At 41.6% G+C, this 25,671-nt stretch overlaps 1 protein-coding gene across 3 annotated transcripts in view; it reads left to right on the top strand.

Annotated features, from left to right (window-relative positions):
* The first annotated feature begins 501 nt into the window (after positions 1-501).
* Positions 502-25,671, top strand: part of SLC24A2 (solute carrier family 24 member 2) — a 241,757-nt gene continuing 216,587 nt past the window's right edge. Inside the window, exon 1 of one of the 3 annotated variants that reach the window (XM_032635591.1) lies at positions 502-1,496. In XM_032635591.1, the coding sequence (XP_032491482.1) occupies positions 564-1,496 (933 nt within the window). In that variant the 5' untranslated portion in view covers positions 502-563. The remainder of the gene's footprint in view (positions 1,497-25,671) is intronic. The other 2 variants (XM_032635590.1, XM_032635592.1) reach the window with 2 other exon arrangements.

The raw sequence follows: 25,671 nt of genomic DNA, 5'->3' as shown, positions 1-25,671 counted from the left end.
TAGCCCTGGGAGGTTATTTGTTACATGAGTTAAGGTGGGATAAACATAGATTTCCATCTACATCTATAAAATTTTTGTATTTAACAGACACAAATACATAGTCTATGTCTAACATTGGATTTACCAAAATGTTTGCCTTTGTACATATACTATCATAAGTGCCTAGTGTGTGTCACGTCCTACTCTTAATGCTTCACGTATTTTAACTCATCCTCAAAGCAGCACTTGGTGGTAGGTGCTGTAATTGTCCTAATTTTTGAAATGGGGAAACTGAGGCACAGAAAAATTAAGGAACTTAACCCAAGGTCACATGGCTATAGGATAGGATTTTTTCATATCTGCCAAGTTGTTTTGTAAAAAAGACATGATTTTACGATTCACATATCCTTGTTTTTATTTTTATTTAAGCATAAATGTTGAAAATATTTCATGTGAAGCCTAAGAATCTCTGATTGTGGAGGCACCCCAGAAGCACTGTTAACTGTAAAGTGAGGAAAAGTATGAAAGAACCATCTGGTTGAGTGTACAATTCGAAGACCACCACATCCAGCAGAAGACCCAGGATGGAGCTGCACCAAAGCACCACCACCATCTCTTTCCTTGAGAAATGGTGTTCAGATAAGTCACCGTCTGGCTGCGGGAGACATTATAATGTCAGAAAAAAACTGAAGTTGGTTCGAATCTTAGGCCTTTTCATGGGCCTGGTAGCCATTAGCACTGTTCCGTTTTCAATCAATGCCTTTTCTGAGACAGAGACACCGAGCACAGGAGAGGCCAGTGGTGCAAGTGGCCCCAGGGTAGCACACGATTACCGTCAAAGAACTCTCTTAGATTTAAATGACAAGATTCGAGATTATACTCCACAGCCACCTGTTTCTCAGGAAGGCAAGTCTGAGAATAGTACAGTTCATGCCCAAGGAGACTACCCAAGAGACATCTTCTCCCTCGAGCAGCGAAGAAAAGGTGCCATCATTCTCCATGTCGTTGGAATGATCTACATGTTCATAGCCTTAGCCATTGTCTGCGATGAGTTCTTTGTTCCCTCTTTGACTGTCATCACTGAAAAACTGGGCATCTCTGATGATGTGGCTGGAGCCACCTTTATGGCTGCCGGGGGCTCAGCCCCAGAACTTTTCACATCTCTCATAGGGGTATTTATCGCTCACAGCAATGTTGGCATTGGCACAATCGTGGGCTCAGCGGTGTTCAACATCCTCTTTGTCATTGGCATGTGTGCTCTGTTTTCCAGAGAAATCTTAAACCTGACATGGTGGCCACTCTTTCGGGATGTGTCCTTCTACATCATTGACTTGATCATGCTGATCATATTTTTCCTGGATAACTTTATCATGTGGTGGGAAAGCTTGCTTCTCTTAACAGCTTACTTTGGCTATGTGGTTTTCATGAAATTCAACGTCCAAGTAGAAAGATGGGTGAAGCAAATGATAAACCGCAACAAAGTCGTCAAGGTGACAGCACCAGAGGCCCAAGCAAAGGTTGGTGGTGGTGGTTGTTTATTTAATGTCTTCTTGACCATAGCTTGGAACTCTTATGTTTTTTAGATCTGCCACTTTTTAAATGGGATGGTGTTTGGGGCTGTAATGAATAGCAGGGTGCTTTATGCATTTCTTTGACAGTCAGACTAACATGACAGTGGGAAAAATAATTTGGGGGGTATTCTGGGGAATGTGCACTAAGTTCTCAAGCTACTTGCCTCAGAGTAAAACATTTATAAATATAGGTTACATAATCTTCTCAGAGCAGGCTCAGCAGTTATTTGTCGCTTATTTTCTTATTTTTGTGAGCCGTTTCATTTTCATGGGAAAGTGTGTGTGTGTGGCTTGCAAGTTGCAGGGCTTTTTCGATTTAAATGAACATGTGACAGTTATCAAGAACCATCTCTTTAAAGGTGCTTAGCGAAGAAAGTTTGTTTGTGTCAGCAGAGCTGGATCTTTAAGTCAGCAGCCTAGGGCCTAGCAGGACTGGTCGTTAGAATGGGTCATGGCCATTCTTCTTGATGCACACAATAGTGCTTCAGACCACTCGACCAGGCACCGATCGGGATATGTGAAAGAGTTAGTGGCAAGCCATGCTGCCTGCCTCTGTAGCTCGAGGGCCCATTCTGCACGCCATGATAAACATGACCCAAAATATTTTTTATGGTAGGATTTGAGGGAGTTTTAATGACCTTTTAATGGCCATCCTACCACTTAGGTAGCAAGCAAGTTGGTAAAGAGCTTAGAAGAAATCGATCTGCAAAAATGTAGATTAATTATTAAAAATAATCCATGGGCCACATCAATAAAATTTTCTGTTGAGTAATGCCATTCTGATCTATATCCTAACATTGGAATGTTGTCTCGGAATGTGACTTTAAACAGTAAAACAAAATACATATGCAGACTTTTCATACTTGCATCTGGGGAAATTCTCATGTATGCAAAAAACGGATGTTGAGTGGAGAGTGAGCTGTTTTGTCCAGAATGAAGAAAAAAATGATATTAATTTAGCATAATTCCTTTATGTTCAAGTTTGATGACCATCCATCACTTTTGTAGCAGCCGTGAAATAGAAGCAAAGCACAGACAAAAAACCCACTAGTAATATTTCTATTTATTCCATGCAAAAAAGAAATGTTCTATACTGTATTTTTTCTAACGTATCACTCAGTATATGGTTGGTTGTTAGAAACTGTAGTAAAGAAAAAAAAATCGTGGCAAATAAGCATTCAGATGTGATACTGAGTCTGTATCCTTGAGGGCGTAAGACAGGGTCATCACTGGAGCCCAGTCCCTGATCTAATTTTGTAGCCCAAAGGATGATCCCTCAAGCCATCTCCTCAAGACTGGCTACAAGTTTCAGTGGTTTGCATTAGTCGTCTATGTGTGTATTCCAATTAGAATGCTAAACAGTTGCCAAGGGAAAGGCCTGTTTTTTAGAGGCAAGGGAATGATTTGGTGTCTTATAAATATCCTGGGCCCATCAAAGATAAAAAGTCTTTTTGAGAACTCAGTACTTTTTCGTTTTGGTGTGCCGCAGTGGAACTTGATTAACTTAGGCACAGACTCGGCTAAAGGTTATGTTGGCAACGTGTATGAAAAAGGAATTTGCAGAGCAGTCCAATGGTGTATTGAAGATTGCAGGGGGATTTTGTCTTCTAATAGGGAGGAAGGAGGTGGTTTTGTGCATTTAGTAATAACCTTTTAAATATGGTTTACAGAAGGTTTTTAATAAATTATAAGTCACTCATTAAATCAGCTCTTGCAGGATTTTTACCTACTATATTAGGTGACTGTCATGTCATTTTAATGGTAATTTAAAAGTCAATAACTTAGGCTGGCATTCCTTAAAGTTGTTACTCATATCCATAATTTTTGCTATGCTTAATATTGTGCATTTTAAAAATTTTGGAATCTGGATTTACCTAATTAAAAAAGAAAGCAAATTATATTCATGACTATATCTCCTGTTTCTGATTTACCTCCAAAATATGTTCATTTTATTATTTTCCTTTGAGCACCAAATAGCTTTAGTTTATTCCACTTAATCATTATTATTTATTTTGTCATTCAGTAACTAGATTGAACTATAAATTATCATGGGACCAGAATTTTTTAACATAGCTAAGTCTTGTTCGGTATGCTGGAATGCAGATATTTTTAGGTGGAACAGTACATAATGATGTGTGATTTCCTTTAGGAAATTTTACCTTGCCAATTTCACTTTTGAATATTTGTTGGAAAAACATTTTTTCAGCAGTTGGTCTTTTTTTTTTTTTTTTTTTTTTTGCGGTACGCGGGCCTCTCACTGCTGTGGCCTCTACCGTTGCGGAGCACAGGCTCCGGACGCACAGGCCCAGCGGCCATGGCTCACGGGCCCAGCCGCTCCGCGGCATGTGGGATCCTCCCGGACCGGGGCACGAACCCGCGTCCCCTGCATCGGCAGGCGGACTCTCAACCACTGCGCCACCAGGGAAGCCCGCAGCAGTTGGTCTTTATCAGATGTCTGACTTCAGAATCTTATGGAGATTTTGCTCTCTAAGCACTGAACATAAGGTGTCTCAAGGAGGGATGAGTCTTTGAGCTTGGCTGTCTTGTTCTCTGATCTGCAAAGTCGATTTCTGGCTGTATACTCCACCTTTCCTACCTAAGTCAGTGCTTCTAACATCATCAGAACACTCAGAAAAAGACCCCAAGCCAAAGACAGCCCTCAGTGGAGTCTTCATAGAGAGGAATGTGCTGTACAAGAGTTTAGGAAGCAAAATACTAAGCATATTTTTAGGCAAAGCTACCTCATTGTCTTAATTGCACAATTATGGAAGAGGGGAGTATGGGAAAGTGGAGGAAACATATTTTAGATATTTTTATACAAGTCATCAATGGTTCTTACTGAAAACTCATCAGTTCTGCTGGGCTGTAGACAGTGAAATATCTTTGAAACTGCTTGTTTCATGGACCAGTTGAAAATCTTAATTTGGTTTCATTATTATGTGGAGCGTGAAAAAATAGAAAATACAAACATTTTTCTCATATTTAAAGTAATAGTTTCCCATTTCATTTAACTGTTCCACCTGGTGTTTGGTTTTTTAATTTGATATTTTTATTGCGTCTTTTAGTGATAATATTATTGTTTAAAAAAATGTCGTGTAGTGTCATGACATGGTAAGGAGATCCTGGGCTTTGATTCAGGGAAAAAAGGTGTTAGCCCAGGCGTATAATAAGACTTGTGACCTCAGAGAAGTCCCATAAACTCATGAGCCTCATTTCCCTAATTAGGAAAATGAAAATAATAATACCTACTTCATAAAGTTGGGAAAATTACTAAATGAAGAAATGAATGTTAAGCAGCTAACATAGTCCTTGTGGGTTGTTCACTAAGTGTTAGTTCCTTTCCTTTCATCTTTTGTTCTTAAATGAAAAGTGAGTCAGGATAAATTATTTCCAATTTGAGAATTTCAAAATATTCCTTGAAGATTGTAGTTCATGCCAGTGAATCACTGAGTTAAGCAGGCTGTTGTCTCCCTTAGGGGCATGTGATATTTGTCATATTATAATATTTTTAAGCCTAATTTCATATACAGTGAACATATGCAGGGAAGACATTATTATAAACTCCAAGGAAACCTTCAAATGCCTTTGTTGTCCTGAAAGTTTATTTTGTGGTTTAGAAATATCTATGCTAAGCGGAGACTTTTGTTTTAAGGGTATTTTTATTTATAAATGATTGGGACTATCTTCCAAAAACCTCTCCAGAGCTGGTTAGTAATTAATTTGAATCCTGCAGGATGTGAAGCAGTGGAGTTTCAGGGCATCTGGCATGTTTTGCAGTGTGCCTGGCCTGCCTGCTGAGGTCCCCTGATCTGCTATGGTGCTAGGCTGTCATTGGCCTAGAAAGCAGCTGTCCATGGTATTTAACTTCTTCTTAGACTTGGCACTGTAATCTGACAGCATGTCAGCCCAGTTCAAATGAAGGGAATGGTCTAAATAAAGATGCTTAAAGCTGGATGGTTGAAGGCAGGCTACTTAGTAATTTAGGTGTGCCTTGCTTTATTCATTTTGTGTGTTCCTAAAAAGTTGCTTGCCAGGATTATGCAAATTGTTATTAATGATCATGGGAAAATCGAAATTGAAACAATATTATAAAATATTCTTCATAAAGTGAAGTATTTCTGGTAAGATGCTAAACCATAAACAATTATATAAATACAAATGTATAGTCCCAAGCCTTCTTAATGCAAAGAATATGTTATAAATTCAACCTTTGTTTCCCCTCCATACCTAGTATGTAAATTAGTAAAATTAATGTACAGATTTCAGTGAGATCGTTCTTATAGTGAGTATTACTTGATAGACTTGGAAACTCTCTGTCCTCAAAACAAGAAAATATAGACACTAAAATTCTTAACTGACTAGTTGCCTGTGATTGTAGCATTCTTTTGAGTTCCTGGACCCAATTCAAACGTGTAGGGGGTCAGGTAGCGGGTGCTTCCCTCCCAACACCAAGAAATTTTCAGACACCAGCAGGGTGTCCAAGAATTTAACTCAATTCTGACACTGTCCACCCAGAGAGAACATCAGTTTTCCACAAGTTAAGGGTTCGGTCCTACAAGACTGCCGCCACTCCCCATGCAGGTCACACGTCCAGGTTGTTACCTGTAATTCTGACCTACTGGCTGTAAGTCAGAGGTTCCAGTGACCCCCTCCTCGGGTTCAATGAATTTGCCAGAGGATCTCTCAAAACTAAGAGAAACATTTCACACACTAGATCGCTGGTTTCTTATAAAAGGATGTAACTCAGGAGCAGCTGGCTGGAAGAGATGCCTAGGGTGAGGCACGGGGAAAGGCATGGAGCTTCCGTGCCCTCTCCAGGCACCACTCTCCCAGCACCTCCAGGTGTTCACCAACTCTGAACTCTGCCATTTTGGGGGTTTTTATGGAGGCTTCATTACGTGGGTATGGTTGATTAAATCATTGGCCACTGGCGATTGATTTGACCTCCAGCCCCTCTCTCCTCAGTCCCACCCTTTAATCACACAGTTGGCTCCATTGGCAACCAGCCCCCATCCTTAGGTGCTTTCCTAAAGTTGCCTTATTAACATAACAAACGACACCTTTATCACTGTCCACACTTAGGAAATTCCAGGGGTTTTGAGAGCCAGGAGCCCGGAACTGTGAACCAAGACTAAATATATATGAGAAATATATTTTGGTCATCTGAATGACCAAATATATATATTTCTTATAAATCACAGTATCACAAGTCTGTTTGTTGATCTAGGGATACAGCAGCATGGTGCTATTTTCCTTGTTTTGTTTCCCTCTACTTATGTTAAAAGCAAACCCTTCAGTTACTGCATATGATTCAAAGAGTGAAGGAGGCCCTTTGAGAGACTCAGAAAGCCCAGTGGATTTTAATACACAGAGGGCAGATTGCCCATGGCTGTTCCCCTAGCTACTCTGGTTCCTCCAGCAAGAGATGACCTAAACTTTGTGAATCCTGGCAATGTTGAGAGTGAGGACTTATCACCACTTCCCTTCCTGTCTCCTTTCTTCCTCTCTCCTTTTCGCCTCCCTTCTCCCCCTTTTATTTCCTAGAACCAGATAATTTGTATTTTAACTTTAACGAGGAATGAGATTGTTAAGTTGCTTAAAGATGAGTCAAGAACATCTGTGTGGATTTGACTGGTTTAGTTTCTTCATTCTTCTATTTTCAACCTCCTTTTGTTTTAGGTAAGTCTCTAGTAAACAGAATATAGCAGCATTTTGTTTAATTCAGTTTGACAACCATTATCTTTTAGCTGGAAAGTTTAGTTTATTTACATTGATTGTGATTACTATTATATTTGGATTCTTTTCTATCATGCTATTTTAAACTTTCTATTTTTTATAACTTTTTTTTGCTTTTGTTTCGGATTGATTTTTTTCTAAATCTGCTTTTCCCATTAGTAGTTTGGAATTTATACATCTTATTTCTAGTCTTTCCCTGTTTACCCTAAAATTTTTAATGTGTATATTTAACTCAACAGAGTGTAAAGCTAATATCTTTACACTCATGCTAAACATCTTAAGGGCCTTAGAGCATTTTAACTCAGTCTCCTGTCCCCCAATGTAAATGATTTGAAGTCTACAATTTAAGATCTACCTTGATGTTTTATAACAGCTTTATTGAGGTATAATCTTCACTTTTTAAATCCTACAAATTAGACATTATGCCATCAATGTTTTTAGAAGTATCCACATTTTTACCAGTTTTTCTCCTCGTTTCTTTTCTCATATCAGACCTTTTCTCTATGACTTTTTCTTGTACTGACTAACATTCTTTATAAGTTCCTTTAGCAAGAATCTGTTAATAGTATCTGCTCCTGATTTTTATTTGCTTACAGATCTATTTTACTTTTGTTCTTGAAGGATAGCTTTGGTGGGTAGAAAGTTATTTTCTCATTCCACTTTGAAATAATAATTCTACTGTCTCTGACTTCCACTTTTGCCATTTAAAAGACTGCTGCTGGTGTGAATGTTGCTCCTTTGTAAGAAGTTTGTCTCTTCTCTTTGACTACTTTATAAGGTTTTCTCTTTGTTTTTGGTGTTTGGCATTTTCCTGATGCCATGACAGGTGTGATTTTCTCACTTAATTATCCCCTATTTGTGATTCATTAGACTTCCTGAATTTGAGGATTAATGCCTTCCACCAATTTGGCCTCTACCTCATTCTTCCCATAATCTTCTAGAATTCTGATTGGATATACGTTATACCATCTCAACCTGTTCTTGATGTCTTTTAACTACTCATCTTTTTCTGTGTTCTTCTTGCTGATCATTTCTTTATATCTGCTTTCTACTTTCTGATTTTCTCTTCAATTTTGTCTAATCTGCTTTGGTGCTCATCTGTTTAGTTTCTAATTGTAATTATTATATTTTTCATTTCTAGGTTTTGTGGCTCCTTTTCACCACTGTCAGGTTGATTTTCACTGTTTCTTCTTCTTCTATTATTTAATGCCTTCTTTTATTATTCTAAACATATTAAGTATATTTATAATTCATAATTGGTATTTCTAGTGTTAGTGTCCTTGCAGATCTAGTTGTGTTGTTTTATGTTTCATGTGGGGTTGCTTTCTTACGTATTTAGTGATTTCTTTTAAAACTTTCTTTTTTTTTTTTTTGCTGTACGCGGGCCTCTCACTGTTGTGGCCTCTCCCGTTCCAGAGCACAGGCTCCGGATGCGCAGGCTCAGCGGCCATGGCTCATGGGCCCAGCCACTCTGCGGCATGTGGGATCTTCCCAGACCGGGGCACGAACCTGCGTTCCCTGCATCAGCAGGCGGGCTCTCAACCACTGCGCCACCAGGGAAGCCCTGTTCTAAAACTTTGAACTCATATTTCTTGGAACTTGACCTGTAGGGAGTCACTGAGGCCTCGGTTCTAAATGTATCCCAACAGAGAGGACTTGTTTGCTCTTCTCTCAAGTTCCCGGGAGCCCAACCAACCTCGAACCATTCTAACCTAAATGTCTGACTTTCTTCTACCCATGTAGTGTGAATTCAGACTTCAAAGCCAGGAGTGAGGCTGTGCTTAGAAATTCTTAAGGGAGACTCTTTTTTCTTGCTCTTTTTTTCAGTACCACTCAAAACTAAGGCCAAAATAGGCACATTCTACTATTTCCCTTCAGTAGGCAGATTTGTTTTTCCTTATTCACCCACTAAGAGTGTCCACCCTTCAGGATTTCTAGCTTATTGGGTGTGGAGGCCCCTGAAGTACCTCCTCCCTATCAGGCCTCATGTTTGTAGTTTCCACAATCCCAGTTTCTGACCACTGGGGAATGGCAAATACCTCAGAGGCAAAGCAACACAGACCCCTCTGGATTTGTGCTTAGTTGGTGTTCTAGGTTCTAAGAAATCCCTGCTTCCTCACTAATATAGTTGGGTAATTTTAAAATATATCAAAGAATACAGTATCCAATAATTTGAGGTGTATATAGTGAAAATGGTTTCTCTGAATGTTTAATCATCATACTGCCAAAAATTATGTTTTAGACTTTGGATTTGTCAAATGATAATGCATATAACAACGGATGATAATACATGTTTTAATTGTATACTTTCAGAATGTTTAATATAGCCTGACGTTGTAATAAAACTCCTTATCAACAGATCCTACCAATGGCAAATTTTGAGTCAAATCAAATGTAAAAGGCAATTCTAACAGAAAGTTTAAATTGTAGATTTGCCTTTTAAATAATATTTTTACCAGATACTTAAAGTAATATATTCATTGTACAAGATTATAAAAACACATCAAAATACAAAAAAATTTAAATAGCCTATAATCTCTCCATTGCACCATCCAGAAATAACTATGAACATTTTTGCATTTATTCTTCCAGACTTTGACTCACACACACACACACACACACACACACACACACACACATATGCACATATGTACCTATATATCTAAATAAGTTTGAATGATATTGGATATGCACAACTTTAAACTTATATTGAATATATACCATTTTAACTTTTTAACTTGGTTTATTATGAGCATTTCCTCAGATCATTAACTGTTTTTCAAAACGGTTATTCACTGTTTAGCATTATCATAAAATAGAAAGTTATTTTCATATTATATTTCACTACTATAAAAAATGCTACAGGGGCTTCCCTGGTGGCTCAGTGGTTGAGAGTCCGCCTGCCGATGCAGGGGACACGGGTTCGTGCCCCGGTCGGGGAAGATCCCACATGCCGCGGAGCGCCTGGGCCCGTGAGCCATGGCCGCTGACCCTGCGCGTCCGGAGCCTGTTCTCCGCAGCGGGAGAGGCCACAACAGTGAGAGGCCCGCGTACCGCAAAAAAAAAAAAAAAAAAAAAATGCTACAGCCAGCAGCCTTATACATGAATTTTTGATTTTGGAGAAGCAGGAATTCTGGAACAAAGTTTATGAGCCTTTTAAAGTTTCTGCTAGGTTGCTACATCCTTGGTAGTGTGGACTATTATCATTTTTAATGTTTTCCAATTTCATAGGTGAAACATTACATTGTTTTAATTTGCATTTCGTTGATTAATTGGGAGGTTGAAAATATGTTTTTTGAGAATTCAAATTTTCATTTATAGATTGCCAATTTCCTATGTGTCTTTTGTGTCATTTTTAAAGTTTGCTGTGATGACTCAAAAATCTCTTACAAACATATGCTGAGAAACCCTAACTTTAGCTCTCATACTTGCCCACATTTCCACACCTAAATCAAGGCAGGAAGTTGTTGCAATTTTTGTTTTAAAAGATGAATTATTCTAAAGAAGGAGGCCTTGTGACCCAGGAGTTAAGAAATGATGTTCCCAAGGGATGGGGTGTGCCCCCCCCAACCACGTGACTTTGGTGGATCCTGTATGTCCTAGGACCCTATCTCCAAATCTGGAAAATGGGAGATTTGACCCACATGACCTAAAAGATTACTTTAGCTTGTCATTTCTGTCCTCAGCGGCTCTCATCCTTACTATGTGGAATACTCTAACCATGCCAAACTAAAATCTAACACATTTACCTAAAACAGAAGACCAGATTCTCACCATAACCACAACACCAAACTCTTTTCCTAACCTGGCTTACCTGTAGTATTTTCGCTTAAATGATTTAATTGACTTGGCTAAACAGTAATTTTTGTTTAAGCCTGCTTTGGGAGGCAGTTCTTCCATACAGACAGGAGAACAACTTGCACAGGAGAAAATCATTTAAAGTTTACTGCAGGACTCTACACCTCCTCAGCTTTGTGGCTTCTGGCAGTGGAAACCCTCAGTGGCAGCTGCATGTGTGTCCCTGGATCACTGGTCTCTGCTGGTCTCTCCAAAGTCGAGAGAAGAGAGAGATCTGAAAACTGGACGCGTGCTTAATACCCGATCTTTGCCACATCAACGTTCTGAAACAGGTACCATCTCCACTGGCCCATCAGGAACCTGAGGACCAGAAAACATAAATGATTGCCTAAGGTCCAAATTTAGTGGTAAACCGCATTTGAACTTGGGTCTGTCTGACTCCTAAATGCATTCTAGTTTTCTTGTTGCTTCCTACTGGACAGTTGGGAATAAAGACAAAGCAAACCTCCAAATTAGATGCACATTTCATATTAGGCTGTGTTAAGTCAGTGACTTGTAAATATTTTTTACCATGACCCCCACTAAAAAATATATTTTACATCTCAATTCAGTATATACACATACCCATGCACATATACATACATATGTATATGTTTACATATACATATAAAAATAAAATCTAGGTGTGAGGCATATATATATATATATATATATATATATATATATAGTATTTTCTACTCTGTTAAAAATGCTAGTTTCAACCCTAAAATAATTTCATGACCCACCAATGGATTGTGACCTAAGTTTTAAAAAATAGTACTTTTAGAAATTCCTTTTTCTTCCTTCTTCCTCTTAGTGGGGCAGCCCTTCAAGGCTATGCTAATGTACTGCACAAGGGCATCTGTCTGACCAAGGGGGCAAATAGGGACAGAAATCCAGACATCACTCTACTGGACAAGCTGTGTGCTTTGGTGTGGGACTGTGTCTGCCCAGGGGAAAGGGTGCCTTTTCTTAATTCCACAAAGGTGCCCTTTAAGCCGGTGGTGGCTTTGCTTCTTACGCCCTCTGGCTCTGACAGAGACTGATTGCAGGGTAAGGAAGGTGCAGATCAAAGCATGATGTGCTCCCTGAGCCTCGACTCATCCTTGGTTCCCAATGAGCTTGTCATCGGGTGGGAAAGAAATGTGGACGAAACAGGGAGATATGGAGTCAGAAAGAAGCAGAACCTTGCCAAGAAGGCTGACGCTGCATTTCAATTAAGTTAGTTACCTTTTTATGAAGGATTGGATTTGTAAACCAAATGATGCAGACACGGTTCTTGTCCTGGTAAAAGCTGATGGGTTTGGAAGGGGTCTGGGCACCAGACTATATTAATGCCATGTTTACAGCTTTAAAGGATGCACTCAGAATCCTGCACTGGCAGGAACCAAGCCTGGAGAGATGGAGTCCCTTTCATCCCACACACTGGCAGTCTAACCCTAGTCCAGGTACTTTGCCCCAAGTGTCTCCTCTGAAAATGAAGGGGCTAGTTTATCTCCAGGGTCCCCACCAGCGATGACAATTCTGTGCCTCTCTGTTAATGGGAAATAAACAAATATATGTCCCTAATTATGGACTGACCAACAGAAGAGGTGGTCAGGTAATGAAGCCCTGAAATTACCACCTTCAGAGTACTTTTCTAGTTAAGAAGACGAATGGAAGGAGATTAGTTCCTTTGAAGGGGTAATGCAGGCTTCTTCACCTGTCCATAGGATGTTCTTAGAAAGGGTCAAAGTTGCTGGTGCTCTGTACTTTCTCTTTTACTGCTTGATGGCCATTGAGCTGGGCAAGGAGGTTGCAAGTAGAAATAGAGGTTTCCCCTTCAGCAGCCCCATTCCTCCCACTTAAACTGTCATCTGTTGCCCTAACCACTTCTAGGCTAAGTCAGTTTTATTTTTCCCTGTCACCTGATAGCAATGAAAAAGATGTTGAGCCACTTCTATTATTTTAGGCATGCGGTAGGCACTGAGTATTGGTGCATGTGTTCTAGGAACCTGTGACTTTGTTTCCTGAGAGGGAGGATGATGTTTAAGGGTTAACACAATAGAATTATTATTTAAGACTGAGATAGAGTGTGACCCTCCTTGCTGTGTGATCTTGGGCAAGTTACCGAACCTCTCTGGGCTTATGTTTGCTTATCCATAGATTAAGAAAAAATAATAGCCCTTCCCTCTGAGAAAGGCTGTGAATTTTGATGCAATCACACAGGAAAAGTGATTAGCAGAATATGGTCCCACTCACCCACATATATTCTATTCCTGGTCTCTTTTCCTCTGAGTCCCTCCCATATGCTGTTAGCCTGCCCTCCTGTCATTTCAGGACCTTGCCTCACTCCCTAGGCCCTCTTCTCTCTGCCTCCCAAACAGCCAGATGAAGGAGCAATTCCCCAACTGATCCCTAGCTAATAGTCAAATCCTCAGTGTTTGGACTTGAACCTGCTTTCCTTCTGTTCTTGCAGAGGGTTTAGGAGAGAAGTAGTTTCCCTGTTTGGAAACTGAACCTTGCTCAACCACGAAGTTCTCTCGAGGTCCCCTGTCACTGTCCTGTAAATGTATTTACTCTTTTCTTGTATACATCATCCGTGTTCAATCTTACCTTGTCACATCTCCATCCGGTCGTGGCTGGGCCTTATGTTGGTTTGCCAGCATCTGTGTTTTCTGCCTTGGATCAAATCACTCCCTTTGACTCAGGAACTAACCAATCCCACCTGCAGTATCTGGTGTCTCGCTTGGTATCTAGGGTAGAAGGGAAAAGGGCACTGAATACCCTTCAGAAACTGATAATGGTGCTGATGAGTGTTCACGATCAAAAGTCTGGGCCTGAATCATTCACAAAACAGAGTTGCTTATGTATTAAAGTCAAGGAGCAAACAACAAATATCTGACTTGAGAAACAGAATTCATTAGACATTCTCCAGTCTCCTCAGGTTGGAAGTGTGGCTATCAGGGCAGGTAAGGGCTGTCAATTCTAAAGGCCAGATCACTCCAGCTGTGGCCTCGAAGTAGCTCTCCTTACCATGTAGCATTATGTAGTGTTTCTCTCTATTGACTTTTTTTTTAAGATTTTGGTTTTTTTTTTTAATTTATTTTTGGCTGTGTTGGGTCTTCATTGCTGTGCGTGGCCTTTCTCTAGTTGTGGTGAGCGGGGGCTACTCTTCGTTGCAGTGCGTGGGCTTCTCATTGCGGTGGCTTCTCTTGTTGCAGAGCACGGGCTCTAGGTGCACGGGCTCAGTAGTTGTGGCGCACGGGCTTAGTTACTCCGTGGCATGTGGGATCTTCCCAGACCAGGGCTCGAACCCATGTCCCTTGCATTGGCAGGCGGATTCTTAACCACTGCGCTATCAGGGAAGTCCTCTATTGACTTTTTATAACAGTTTTTTTGAGATATAATTCACTTATCATAGAATTCACCCTCAATGTGGAATTCACTGGTTTTTCGTATATTCAGAGTTGTAAAATCATCACCACTATATTTAGAACATGTTCATCACCACCAAAAAGAAACCTGTATCTATTAATAATCACTCCTCATCCCTCTTTCCGTGCCCATCCCTGGTAGCCACCAGTCTTCCTTCTGTTGCTATAGATTTGCCTGTTGTGGACATTTCAGATCAATGGGAATCATACAATATGTGGCCTTTTGTGTCTGGCTTCTTTCAGTTAGCATAATGTTTTCAAAGTTCATCCATGTTGTTGCCTTTTTATGGCCAATATTCCATTGTATGGATATACTATATTTTATTTATCCATTCATCAGTTAATGGACATTTGGGTTACTTCCACTTTTTGGCCATTATAAGTAATGCTGCTATGAACATTTGCTTACAAGTTTTTGTGTGGATATATGTTTTCAATTCTCTTTGGTATACACTTAGGAGTAGAATTGCTGGGTCATATGCTCACCATATGTTTAACATTTTAAGGAACTGCCAAGCTGTTTTCCAAAGTGTCTGTACTATTTTGCATTCCTACCAGCAAGGTATGAAGGTTCCAATTTCTCTACATCTTTGCCAGCATTTGCTGTTATATGTCTTTTTGATTATAGCCACCCTAGTGGATGTGGCTTAGTATCTCATTGTGATTTTGATTTGCATTTTCTTGAAGGATGATGATGTTGAACATCTTTTTCATGAGCTTATTGGCTACTTGTATATCTTCTTTGAAGATATGTCTGTTCAAATCCTTTGCCCACTTAAAAATTGGGTTATTTGCCTTACTGTTGAATTTAAGAGTTCTTTATATATTCTGGGGGCAAGAACGTATATATGATTTGCAAATATCTTCTATTCTGTGGAATAAGGAATATGCTCCATAGATGGGGCAGCTCCTCAACTGGGACTGGGTCTCCAAGCTGTTCGCTGTTGTTCTCTAGGCATCTGCTTATACCTAGAGTGATTTGGAACCTTTGGATCAACCCGAAAGCTGCCTGTTTCCTTGAGTTGGTCTTGGAAACCTTGATGCCCTTGAAGCTAAGGACTGGAGGAAGATTTAGGGGTTGTTTGAGGTTCAGGACTTATTGATTATAGAGAACCTGGGAACGTGAATCTACTTGAACATTGGACCCAGGATGTTTGTTGTCTAGTTGCTACATCACCCTTTTTAACCTACTCCTGATTCTTTTCTGTATTATCTAAGAGAGTTTCTTGTCAAATCCCTTTCCCTACGTATTATCCAGAAGCGTTGTCAAGAAAGCAGTTGGATCACAGTCCTTCTTTCCCAGATGTGAACTTCGCCCATGTTGCTGTTTGAACCTTGGCACTTAGCTTTATACATCTTGGCTGTGGGCCAATCCTGCCCATCTACCCACTCTGTCCCAAAACATATAACCTCTCCCACTCCAGGTCCTAGGAACGTTTGCATCCATTTTGAACAAAGGTTTGTAAGTATATGGAGCTACATACAGTACATAATAACGATACTAGTAATGATCTACTCTGTCATTGCCTGGCATGAACAGTAATTGCACAAACCTAATTAATGAGCAGACTCCGAGGTTAAAGAGAACTTAGCCATGCGATCCTGCTGTGTACAAAAATGCACAATTGGTTCAAAGCTCCAGTGGTTTTCCAAGGGGTTCAGGAAACATCCTCTCTCTTGCTGCTAGCTTGCTACAGCTGCACGGGGACTAGTGGCAGGGTGGATGGAGTTTGGGGGCCCTGAACAAGAGGCTGATTTATTTAAATAGGTTCAGATGTGCCAGGCTGCTCGTTTGGTGCTTACTTCGAAGGGCCATTACAAATCTGCTGTTTCCTGCTGCCTTTTATTTTAAGTCCAATTAAGTGGATAGCCACAAACAGCTCTGACCTTGAAAGTCTAACTGAAGGTGAGAAATGAGAACAGGCTTCAGAAACATATGTTTTGGCGTCTTAATGCTCTGCAAGTCACAGACACTTAAGAAAAATAAATAGAACTGGATAAGATAGTGTTATGCTTTAGGAGGAAGAACTTAAATGCCCTGGGAAGTATCACCACATGCTTCACTGGTGCATAATCATCAACCACGCTAAAAATTAATCCAACTCTCTCATTTCACTGCGTGGCTCTGGGAGACCAGCCCCAAATGAGTGGTATAGCCAGTGACATTCAGCATATAATCACCTTGGATCGCAGCCTCCGCTAAGCACCTCTCCTGAGCACTGCTTCCTGTCTCTCAGCAGCCCCAGTACATGCTTTTGGTTATTTGTTTTTAGTAAAACTACTTAGAGTCTTATATGACTATTTCCGTTCAAGTTCTTGCAAATGTGGATCACAGGACGAACCTGTAGTTGAATAACTTGTATTGGATATGATCAGCGTGGGGCTTCTTATTAAAATTCTTAAAGTCCGGACTTCCCTGGGGGTGCAGTGGTTGAGAGTCCGCCTGCAATGCAGGGGACACGGGTTCGTGCCCCGGTCCGGGAAGATCCCACATGCCGCAGAGCGGCTGGGCCCGTGAGCCATGGCCGCTGAGCCTGCGCGTCCGGAGGCTGTGCTCCAAAAAAAAGCCACCTGAAGAAAATAATATTAAGTATTTTGTGATGTGCTGTGAACTCCCCTTCTCTCTTTTTTAACCTTAACCTAACCAGTCCAGGAATAAAAAAACTGCTTGTCCGAGACTCTTTCTGACTCACTCTTTAACTTATTGTTAAATTTTAGTTTCTATACACCAATTTAAATATTTTAATGTTCCTACTCCCTTATTAAATGATGACATTTTATGAGTTATATGTGTTTATCTGTCCCCAACTTTCTACATCAAGAAATGGGAGCAGATGGCTTTTTTCCCTTATCTCATAGGATAGTGTGGTAGCTAATGAGGAGATATCTGAGCTCACATTCAAATGAAACCACAGACACGAAGAGACAGTGGCAAGTGCTGAGTGAGAATATTAGAAAATAGGATTAGAGGGGTTTCAAGCACATTTTTAGTGTGGGGTTCAAGTAAATCGTCTCTATATTATATAAAGGATTGCTCGAATGTGAATATCCTGAAAAAATGTTCATGTAGTCAGCTTGAGAGATTAATAAAGCACTTCCTGGCAATCTGTATTTGCATATAATTGCAATCCCATAAACTTCCATTTATCTGGAAGTCCAATATCCAGAAGTCCAGAACAGAACCAAGATCCAAAGTCCAGACCACTTTTGAGCAGCCAAATAGATACTAGAAGGTCAGTGTTCAAAGTTCAGGCACTTAATCATACAATTTCTTAGACTCTTTATAAGAGTCTGTTTACTTTGATCGTATACAAAATTCAAATAAATTAGGTTGCCTGGTTTTCCAGCCCATAAAGAATTTAGAAGCAGCAAATGTGATCTGTTTGGAGCAGGGGTTGGGCAGAGTTCTGAGTTGGGGTAGACTACTGTGTGCACAGTGATGGCCAGGTCTGCTACTGGCCTATTCAGTGTCTCTAAGCAGTTTACAAAAGGCTCCCTGCTCTGAGCAGAGCAGTTAGAAAAAGCACACACCCCCCTCAAGTGTGGACAGCTCTATAGGTACAGGATGTGATGAGCAGAAGACACGTTGGTGCAAAGAGAAAGGTGCCATCTCCTCTGGGTAGGCAGATACAGTACCCACCAGAACTCCTGGCATGGTGGGGTGCACAGGGTCCACTTACCCCGCAGCCATGTGGCTGTGGGCAGTACACATATACAAGGCGTATGCTGCCCCGTAGATCCCATCAGTATGACAGCCAGTGGCAACAAGAATCAGAAGAATTCTAAAACCATACAACAGTACATCTATCTGGGGTACCTGCAGGTTCAAAACAGAGCACTTCACCTTTTCATGGCGCCCATGGACGTGAAAGTGATATGACAATTAACGTTGATAATACCCACAGAAACATTGAGAGAGTCTAAATCATGTACAGTGTGCCTTGTGCTAGAGGCAGTGGCACTTTCGAGACAGGCTGTAGGTAGGAGAGGAGTGATCTACATATTTGCATAGCTGGTGGCATGACCCAGGCTGGTGATGATGGTGGCCTGGCCAGTGTGGTCACAACAGAGGCAGGGAGAAGTGGTCAGATTCTGGACCTCTCTTGAGGGTAGAGCTAACAGCATTTGCTGATAGATTAGATGCAGGGTGTGATAAAGAGAGGTCAAAGGTGATACCAAAATTTTTGGCCTGAGTAACTGGAGGAGTGGAACTGCCATTCACTGAGATGGGAAGACTTCACGGGAGCAGGTTTCAAGTGGAAGATAGGAGTTAAATTTTGGATTTAAGTTTGTGATCTAAATGGTTAAGGTGAACATCAAAATGGGGATGTTGAGTAGGCAGTTGGAGATGAGTCCGGAATTCAGACTGGAAATAAAAGTTCAGAAATCATAAGACTCTAGATAGTATGTGAAGCCATGAACTGAATAAATTCACCTGGGAGTGAGTGTAGATAAAGAGAAGAGGTTGAAGGTTGAGTCCTGAGGTTTATAGCGTTGAGATGGGAGAAAAATGAGGAAGAGCCAGCAAAGGAGCCTGAGAAGTGGTAGCTACTGAGGAAATGAAACCTGGAGAATGAGGAAGCCAGGTGAAGAAAGCATTTCAAAGAAAAGAAAGTGATTGCATCAATTGGTGACCAAGTAGGGAGAAGACAGAGAATTGAACATCAGATTTAGCCACAAGGAGGTCATTGGTCATTTGACAAGACCAGTTTTGGTGGAGTGAGTAGGGTGAAAATCAGGGTAAAGTGGGTTCAAGGAATGGGAAAGTGGGAATTAGAGATACCTGTAAAGGGAAACAAATAAATGGGTGCAAGCCAAGAGAAAATGTAGGGTCAAGAGTTTTTTTAAGTGGAGGAAAGAATAGCACATTTGTGTGGTAATGGGAATGACACAGCAAAAGGGGGAGAGTTGATGATGCAAAGAGGGGAGAATTGCTGTGGTAATGTCCCTGAGTAAGTGGGAAAGGGGTGGGAGATTCTGGGTACAGATGGAAGGGTTGGCTTGGATGGGCACCACCTAGTAAGGGGTGAAGACAGGTAACAGCACGGCTGCAGGTAATGGGTGAGTGTGTTGGAGGGATTTGTGAAAGTTCTCTTTTTGTTTCTGTTTTCTCAGTAAAATCAGAAGCAACAGAGTTCCAAAATTCGATTGAAAAATGCTCTGATGAGTAATAAAAATGATCTGTCGATCACACTGACATTCAACAAAATGAAGTTGTGTGGCTCAGACTGAAGTACAAAAATCTGTCCTGCTTGGGAAGCCAAGAAGCAGAGTGATAAATATTAACCCATCGTATTTTAAAAGACCATGTTATTTTTTTAACAACAGGATATAGCAGGGCATTTATCAGCAGTTCAGTAACCTAAAGGGTGACTTTGTCACTCCCTCAGGAGCCTGAGCTAGGCCAGTACATGGTTTATGGTAGAAACATAGAAGTCAACGAAATATAAGCTTTGTCAGGACATGAATTTTTGTTCACACGTGAATCCCTACTGCCTAGAAGAGACCTTTTAGGTAATTGTATATGTTTATTGAGCAGCAAATATAGGTGCTCAGTAAACAATTACTGAATGAATGATTGATGCCAAACCAAGGGCAACCAAAGTATTTTTCACTTAAAAGGATAGTTACCAATTACTTTAAGTGATCAGTTTCCACATTTTCAGTTTTTCATCTTTCAGGTGAGACTGTCCATATGGCTGCAGTGCTGCCTTTTTCTCCAAACTCTTAATTCTTGAGAACTGACTGCAGAATATTGCTTATAGCTCTGTTTTTATGGATAATTTCAGAGGCTTTTACTCCATAAATTCACTTTGCTGTTGAAAAGCCAGCAGAATCTCTGTGCAGAATGAAAATCTGCACTCTGATCTTATCTGGTCCAATCTTATTATTAAATGGTTATGGAGATCATAGAGTTTAATGGGTAAAATGCCGGGCAACATCTGTTGGCAAGTTGGACACCTACACTGAGAAACCAAATATGGTCATGGAATTTCAAAACAAGGTCCTCTGATATTTAAATTATGCCAACTTGCTACCTCATGGCAGGCATAGTAAGACTCAGAAGCTAAGTAAAACTGTTTCGCTTTGTATTCCAGGTCTAGGTGCCTGTTTGTAGTTGTGTTTCATTTGACTTTCTTTATAAACAGTAGGACCTCAGAGTAGGCTCATTGTTCTTGATTTCCTTTTCCACAGCAAGATGAGCATCTTCACATAAATCAATAGGCGGCATACTGATTGCTGTGTAATCTTGACACAAAATAGCTGCGCAAGCACTTTTTGCACTCTATCGCAGGAGCCTCAGAGGAAAGGTGCATTGCAGCATGGGGTAAGCTACTGAGGGAAGGCGAAGAGATGATTTTACCTTAGTAGAACAAGAGGATATATTTTAGTTGCAACTTGCCTGATTAGCAGGAATTTTCGATGGACCCCAGTGATTGGTAAGGGATAAAATAACTTTGAGGTATTAGATTGTAGTGCTCTTTAAGAGGAATCACCTTCCTTACTACAAACAAAGCAAACCTGACAAGGGTCTCTCGTCCCCTTGGGCCCTCGCATTCACAACCCAACCCCACTTGAACAACCTTCAAGGTACACACTACTCCCATTGGATGTTCTGGTCCCAAAGGCCGACAGAAGGAAACCATGCTTTCTTGTTCCTTTTTAGCAAGGAGAATTTATTTTCCAAATAATGTATATTCTAACTCTTAGGTTTGTTTTGTTTTTTCATTGAAGACTAATGGAAACAAACTACGGAAGGTCAGAATTTCATATGAAATAGTCCCAATTGCAAAGTCCAGAACGACTTTCTGACCGCCAACAGGTTACTTATGGTTGTTCTTTCCCTCCCTCTTCCAGAGGAGGGATTGGGTCATGTTCATGGGGACAAGCAAAGTGTGATGGGATCTGGGCAAGATGATGGGCTCTCCCTGTGTCTGTCTTCTTCACCAGCTTAGTTCAGACAAAAGGCTGGACTTCATGTCCATGGCCAGGTCGTAGGTTATTTTCTTTCATGCTCTGTAAACTAGTTCTTCCTTTTTGATACTGAAATTACCCTAATAAAGACTCAGTGGTGAAATCTCTTCTCTGTTGGTATGTCTAGATCTTTGTCAAGATCTTTACTGGGTTGTACGTGACTTTAAAAGACTAGGAGGGCTTCCCTGGTGGCGCAGTGGTTGAGAGTCCGCCTGCCGATGCAGGGGACACGGGTTCGTGCCCCGGTCTGGGAAGATCCCACATGCCGCGGAGCGGCTGGGCCCGTGAGCCATGGCCGCTGAGCCTGCGCGTCCGGAGCCTGTCCTCCGCAACGGGAGAGGCCACAACAGTGAGAGGCCCGCGTACAGCAAAAAAAAAGAAAAGACTAGGAAATCCCATTGGCTTATTGGGGTGTTTGGGGTGTTTATTTCAATTCTGAGCTTCACCTTTTTTTTTTTTTTGCTGTACGCGGGCCTATCACTGTTGTGGCCTCTCCCATTGCGGAGCACAGGCTCCGGACGCGCAGGCTCAGCGGCCATGGCTCACGGGTCCAGCCGCTCCGCGGCATGTGGGATCTTCCCGGACCGGGGCACAAACCCATGTCCCCTGCATCAGCAGGCGGACTCTCAACCACTGCGCCACCAGGGAAGCCCTGAGCTTCAGCTTGTATTCAAGCTATTTTTTAACTGTCAAGGGGATATTTCTGTTTTGTGTCTATTTTCTGATAAAGAAAAATAACCTTGTAGAATTTGAAGTGATCATTATTTAAAGCAAGAAGAAGAAGGAAGAGGAGGAGGAGAAGCAGAAGAAACCAAATAAAAGAAATTACTTTAGAATTTTTTTCCTTTCTTCTTTGCAACTAAATTTATGAATCAGTGGAATTTTCTAATAAGTATTGATAATTTTTTAAATGCAGCCATATATTTTGCTGGCATGCTTAGTTTCATCCAAAACTCTTGAATTTATCAACATACAGTGTACTGAATGCAGGACAGATCCTGCATTGGCTTTTGGGGTACAGAGATAAATAAGACACAACCCTTGCCTTCAAGGAATTCACAATTTACCATCATTTGGCCAGTCAGTTGTTTCAGTTGTGTGTTGGCAAATTGGCTCCAGAATTTTGAGGTAAACATTTCAGTTTTTTAGAGGCTGCAGTGGAAGCCTGGGGCATGGATTCCAAGCTCTAGTTTTATACATTTGTGATACCATTGCCCTCTCGCCCCACAGTCTCCCTTGAACTTCAGCATTTTCTAGGAGGACTTTAGAAAGGTGGTCTTTCTCTGCATGAAATGAACAGACTTAGGTCAATACCTCTTGCAAAGAGCCTAGTCTGAAATAAAACCAGATGAAATCTGGTTTTCTAGTTCCAGAATAATCTGGAACTCTAGTATAATCTTTAGTGCTTGCCAAAGGTGAATTAGTTGTCACCTAATAACGTGCTTGCCCAAACTAAGAACGTAGCTGAGCCGTGCTCTGCCTAGACTCCTGACCTGTGGAAACTAGGAGATAATAAATGGATGTTGTCGTGAGCCTCGACGTTTGTGACAGTTTGTTTTACTGCAGTAGAAAACGAATCCACTCATGATAGCAACAGGATATAAATAGCTATCCAAAAATGTAGGAATATCAATAGCTAGGCTTTGAGTGTTTTCGAAAATCACCATAGAATATTTAAGCCCATGATTTTCCTCTTCTTGGAATCCCTTTGGAATTTTCTTTTTCTCTTTGTTTCTATAGTTTTTTTTAAAAAACTCCTCTGCAGAAGGACACATCCATTTGTTTATGGATTTGTGCATCAAATATTTATTACGTATCGACTGTGTACGTGCCTGGCACTCAGTGGGGCATTTGGAGGTACGATCTGGCTGAAGCGTGGTCATTGCACACCAGGAGCTCACACAGACGTGAGAGCAGATCATCGTATACAGTTTGGATGCTCAAGTTTGAAGGTTATATCATGACACAGTGCACTGGAAGCAGGTAGCATTTACCTCAGTGAATTTGCCGTGGGCAGGAGCCTGGCTCTCAGCCCAGTGGACTCATAACCCTGATTGTAATGGCCCATTGCAAAGGGATTGTCTGTCAGAGGTGGACTTGTATTGCCCAAGCTCATTATGACTGCTGTCTATTAATATAAACCCAATTAGAGCCCATTAAAATACAATGAGAACTACATCTCTAAAATCGAAAGGAAAGCCCAAATCAACAAATCAGTGCTGTATTATCCCCCAGTAGACAAGTACTTGGAAAACCAAAGTATCATAATCAGGGTGACAATCTGTTAATTTAAAATGAGGAATTAAACTGTCAAGTTGACTGGTCTGACCATAGGCTCTGTATAGATAACAAAACGGGAAGCCAGTTGATAGCATCATCATGGACTCAAGAAGTGTTGCTTTGCTAAAATGCTTGACAGACTCTCACCACAGCAGGGATGACCTTACTGAGGAAAGACGAACATTTGCTCAGCCAAGATTTCCTCTACCCTTGACAGCCCTTCGACAGACCTGGCCAACTCTGTCTAATTGTGATACTTCCCTCTCTGTGCAATACCTGACCACCTGTTCACACTGTATCTCCATAACAGGGTACAGTAATATAGATTGCTACGTTTCCACTTGGTCAGTTACAATCACTTGTCAGTTCTCCTTCTTTAAGGTTACTCCCAAGTCACTTTGTTTTGAGTTTGGGATATTCCTATACCTTTTACTCCCACATCATAGACAGTCCTCTGGGTTTGTGTTCACAGAGGGCTAATCAATACAAGTTCTGGAATAGAGGTGTACAGAGGGCTCTACAGGAGCTTGGGGCAAAAAGACACTGACACTTACTGAATTCCTACTGAGGACCAAGTACTGTGGCAAGCATTCTACAAGCATTGCTTATGTGATCAATGAGAACCCCACTGCGTAGGAATTGGAGATTAAGGGACTTGCTCGTAGTTATAGAGCAAGGAAGAAGCAGCAGGGTTTAAGCTCAGGCCATCTGAGCCCAGAGCTTATGCGCTTTACTGCCTCCTTTTAGTCTTTTAGTCCTCACACCCACTCTGAAGGAGGGAGAGATGTGTCAGTCTGGGTTCAGTTGCAGAAAATACAGAAACCACTCTGTTATTTTAAAGAGGCGGCGGGGGTGGGGGGGGGCTTCTCTGGTGGTGCAGTGGTTGAGAGTCCGCCTGCCACTGGAGGGGAGGCGGGTTCATGCCCCGGTCCGGGAAGATACCCCATGCCGTGGAACGGCTGGGCCCGTGAGCCATGGCCACTGAGCCTGCGCATCCGGAGCCTGTGCTCCACAACGGGAGAGGCCACAACAGTGAGAGGCCCGCGTACCGCAAAAAAAAAAAGAGAGAGAGGGCTTTAATGGAGGAACTGGGTGCTTACAGAAATCACTGGGAGGGCAGGAGGAGCAGTCTGCATGTCCAGGAATTGCTCCCAGAATCACACGGTAAGACTGGCCTGCCCGGAGAGCTGCCACTTCTGCCTCAGTTGGGAAGGTGAGGAATCAGGAAGCTGCCATGGGAACTGGTGCATTCTGGAACAAGCCACCAGTGCCCTGCCTCTCAGTACTTTTGAGCCTAGTCACTAAATACCACAGGTTAATAAAAAAAAGAATCCTCTCCATGATTCCCAGGAGAAAGAGCAAAGGAGCAGTATAGCTTCTCAATGTCACCTTCTGAATAGTTTGAGAGTCTCTGCTTGGCTAAGCCTAAATAGCACCCTGCACCCTAGCTGCAAGGGAGGCTGGAAATGTCATTGTTTCTGGCCTCTGCAGTTCAGGAAGGCATGCTAGAAGGAAGGTGGGACAGATGCTGAGTGCCAGTCCCTGTGTCACTGAGGAGTCCCAAGCTCAGAGGGGGGATGTGCCCACGGTCACATGATGAGAATGATGGTTGGCCAGGCTCTCAGTGAATTTGTCACACTCCAAGCTCTGTGTTCACTCTCCTCCCCACTGCCTGACTCAGCCTAGTTGGGGAATGAGTGTTTACAGGGGCATCTTCACGGAGAACCTCGATCTTGAAGGAGGGATGGACTGTGGTTCTGGGAAGGCAGGCAGTGGGGCAGGGTCTTCGGAGGCAGGCGAATCCTTCCTCTTACTCTGCCACCAAGGGGTGTGACCCCTTTTTCAGAATCTCTGAGGACTCAGTGCAGTGGCTTACT

The sequence above is a fragment of the Phocoena sinus genome, chromosome 6 (genome assembly GCF_008692025.1).
Source record: "Phocoena sinus isolate mPhoSin1 chromosome 6, mPhoSin1.pri, whole genome shotgun sequence".
NCBI classification, from domain to species: domain Eukaryota; kingdom Metazoa; phylum Chordata; class Mammalia; order Artiodactyla; family Phocoenidae; genus Phocoena; species Phocoena sinus.
Note: the sequence above shows the minus strand (reverse complement) of the source record. Positions and strands in the feature narration are given on the sequence as shown.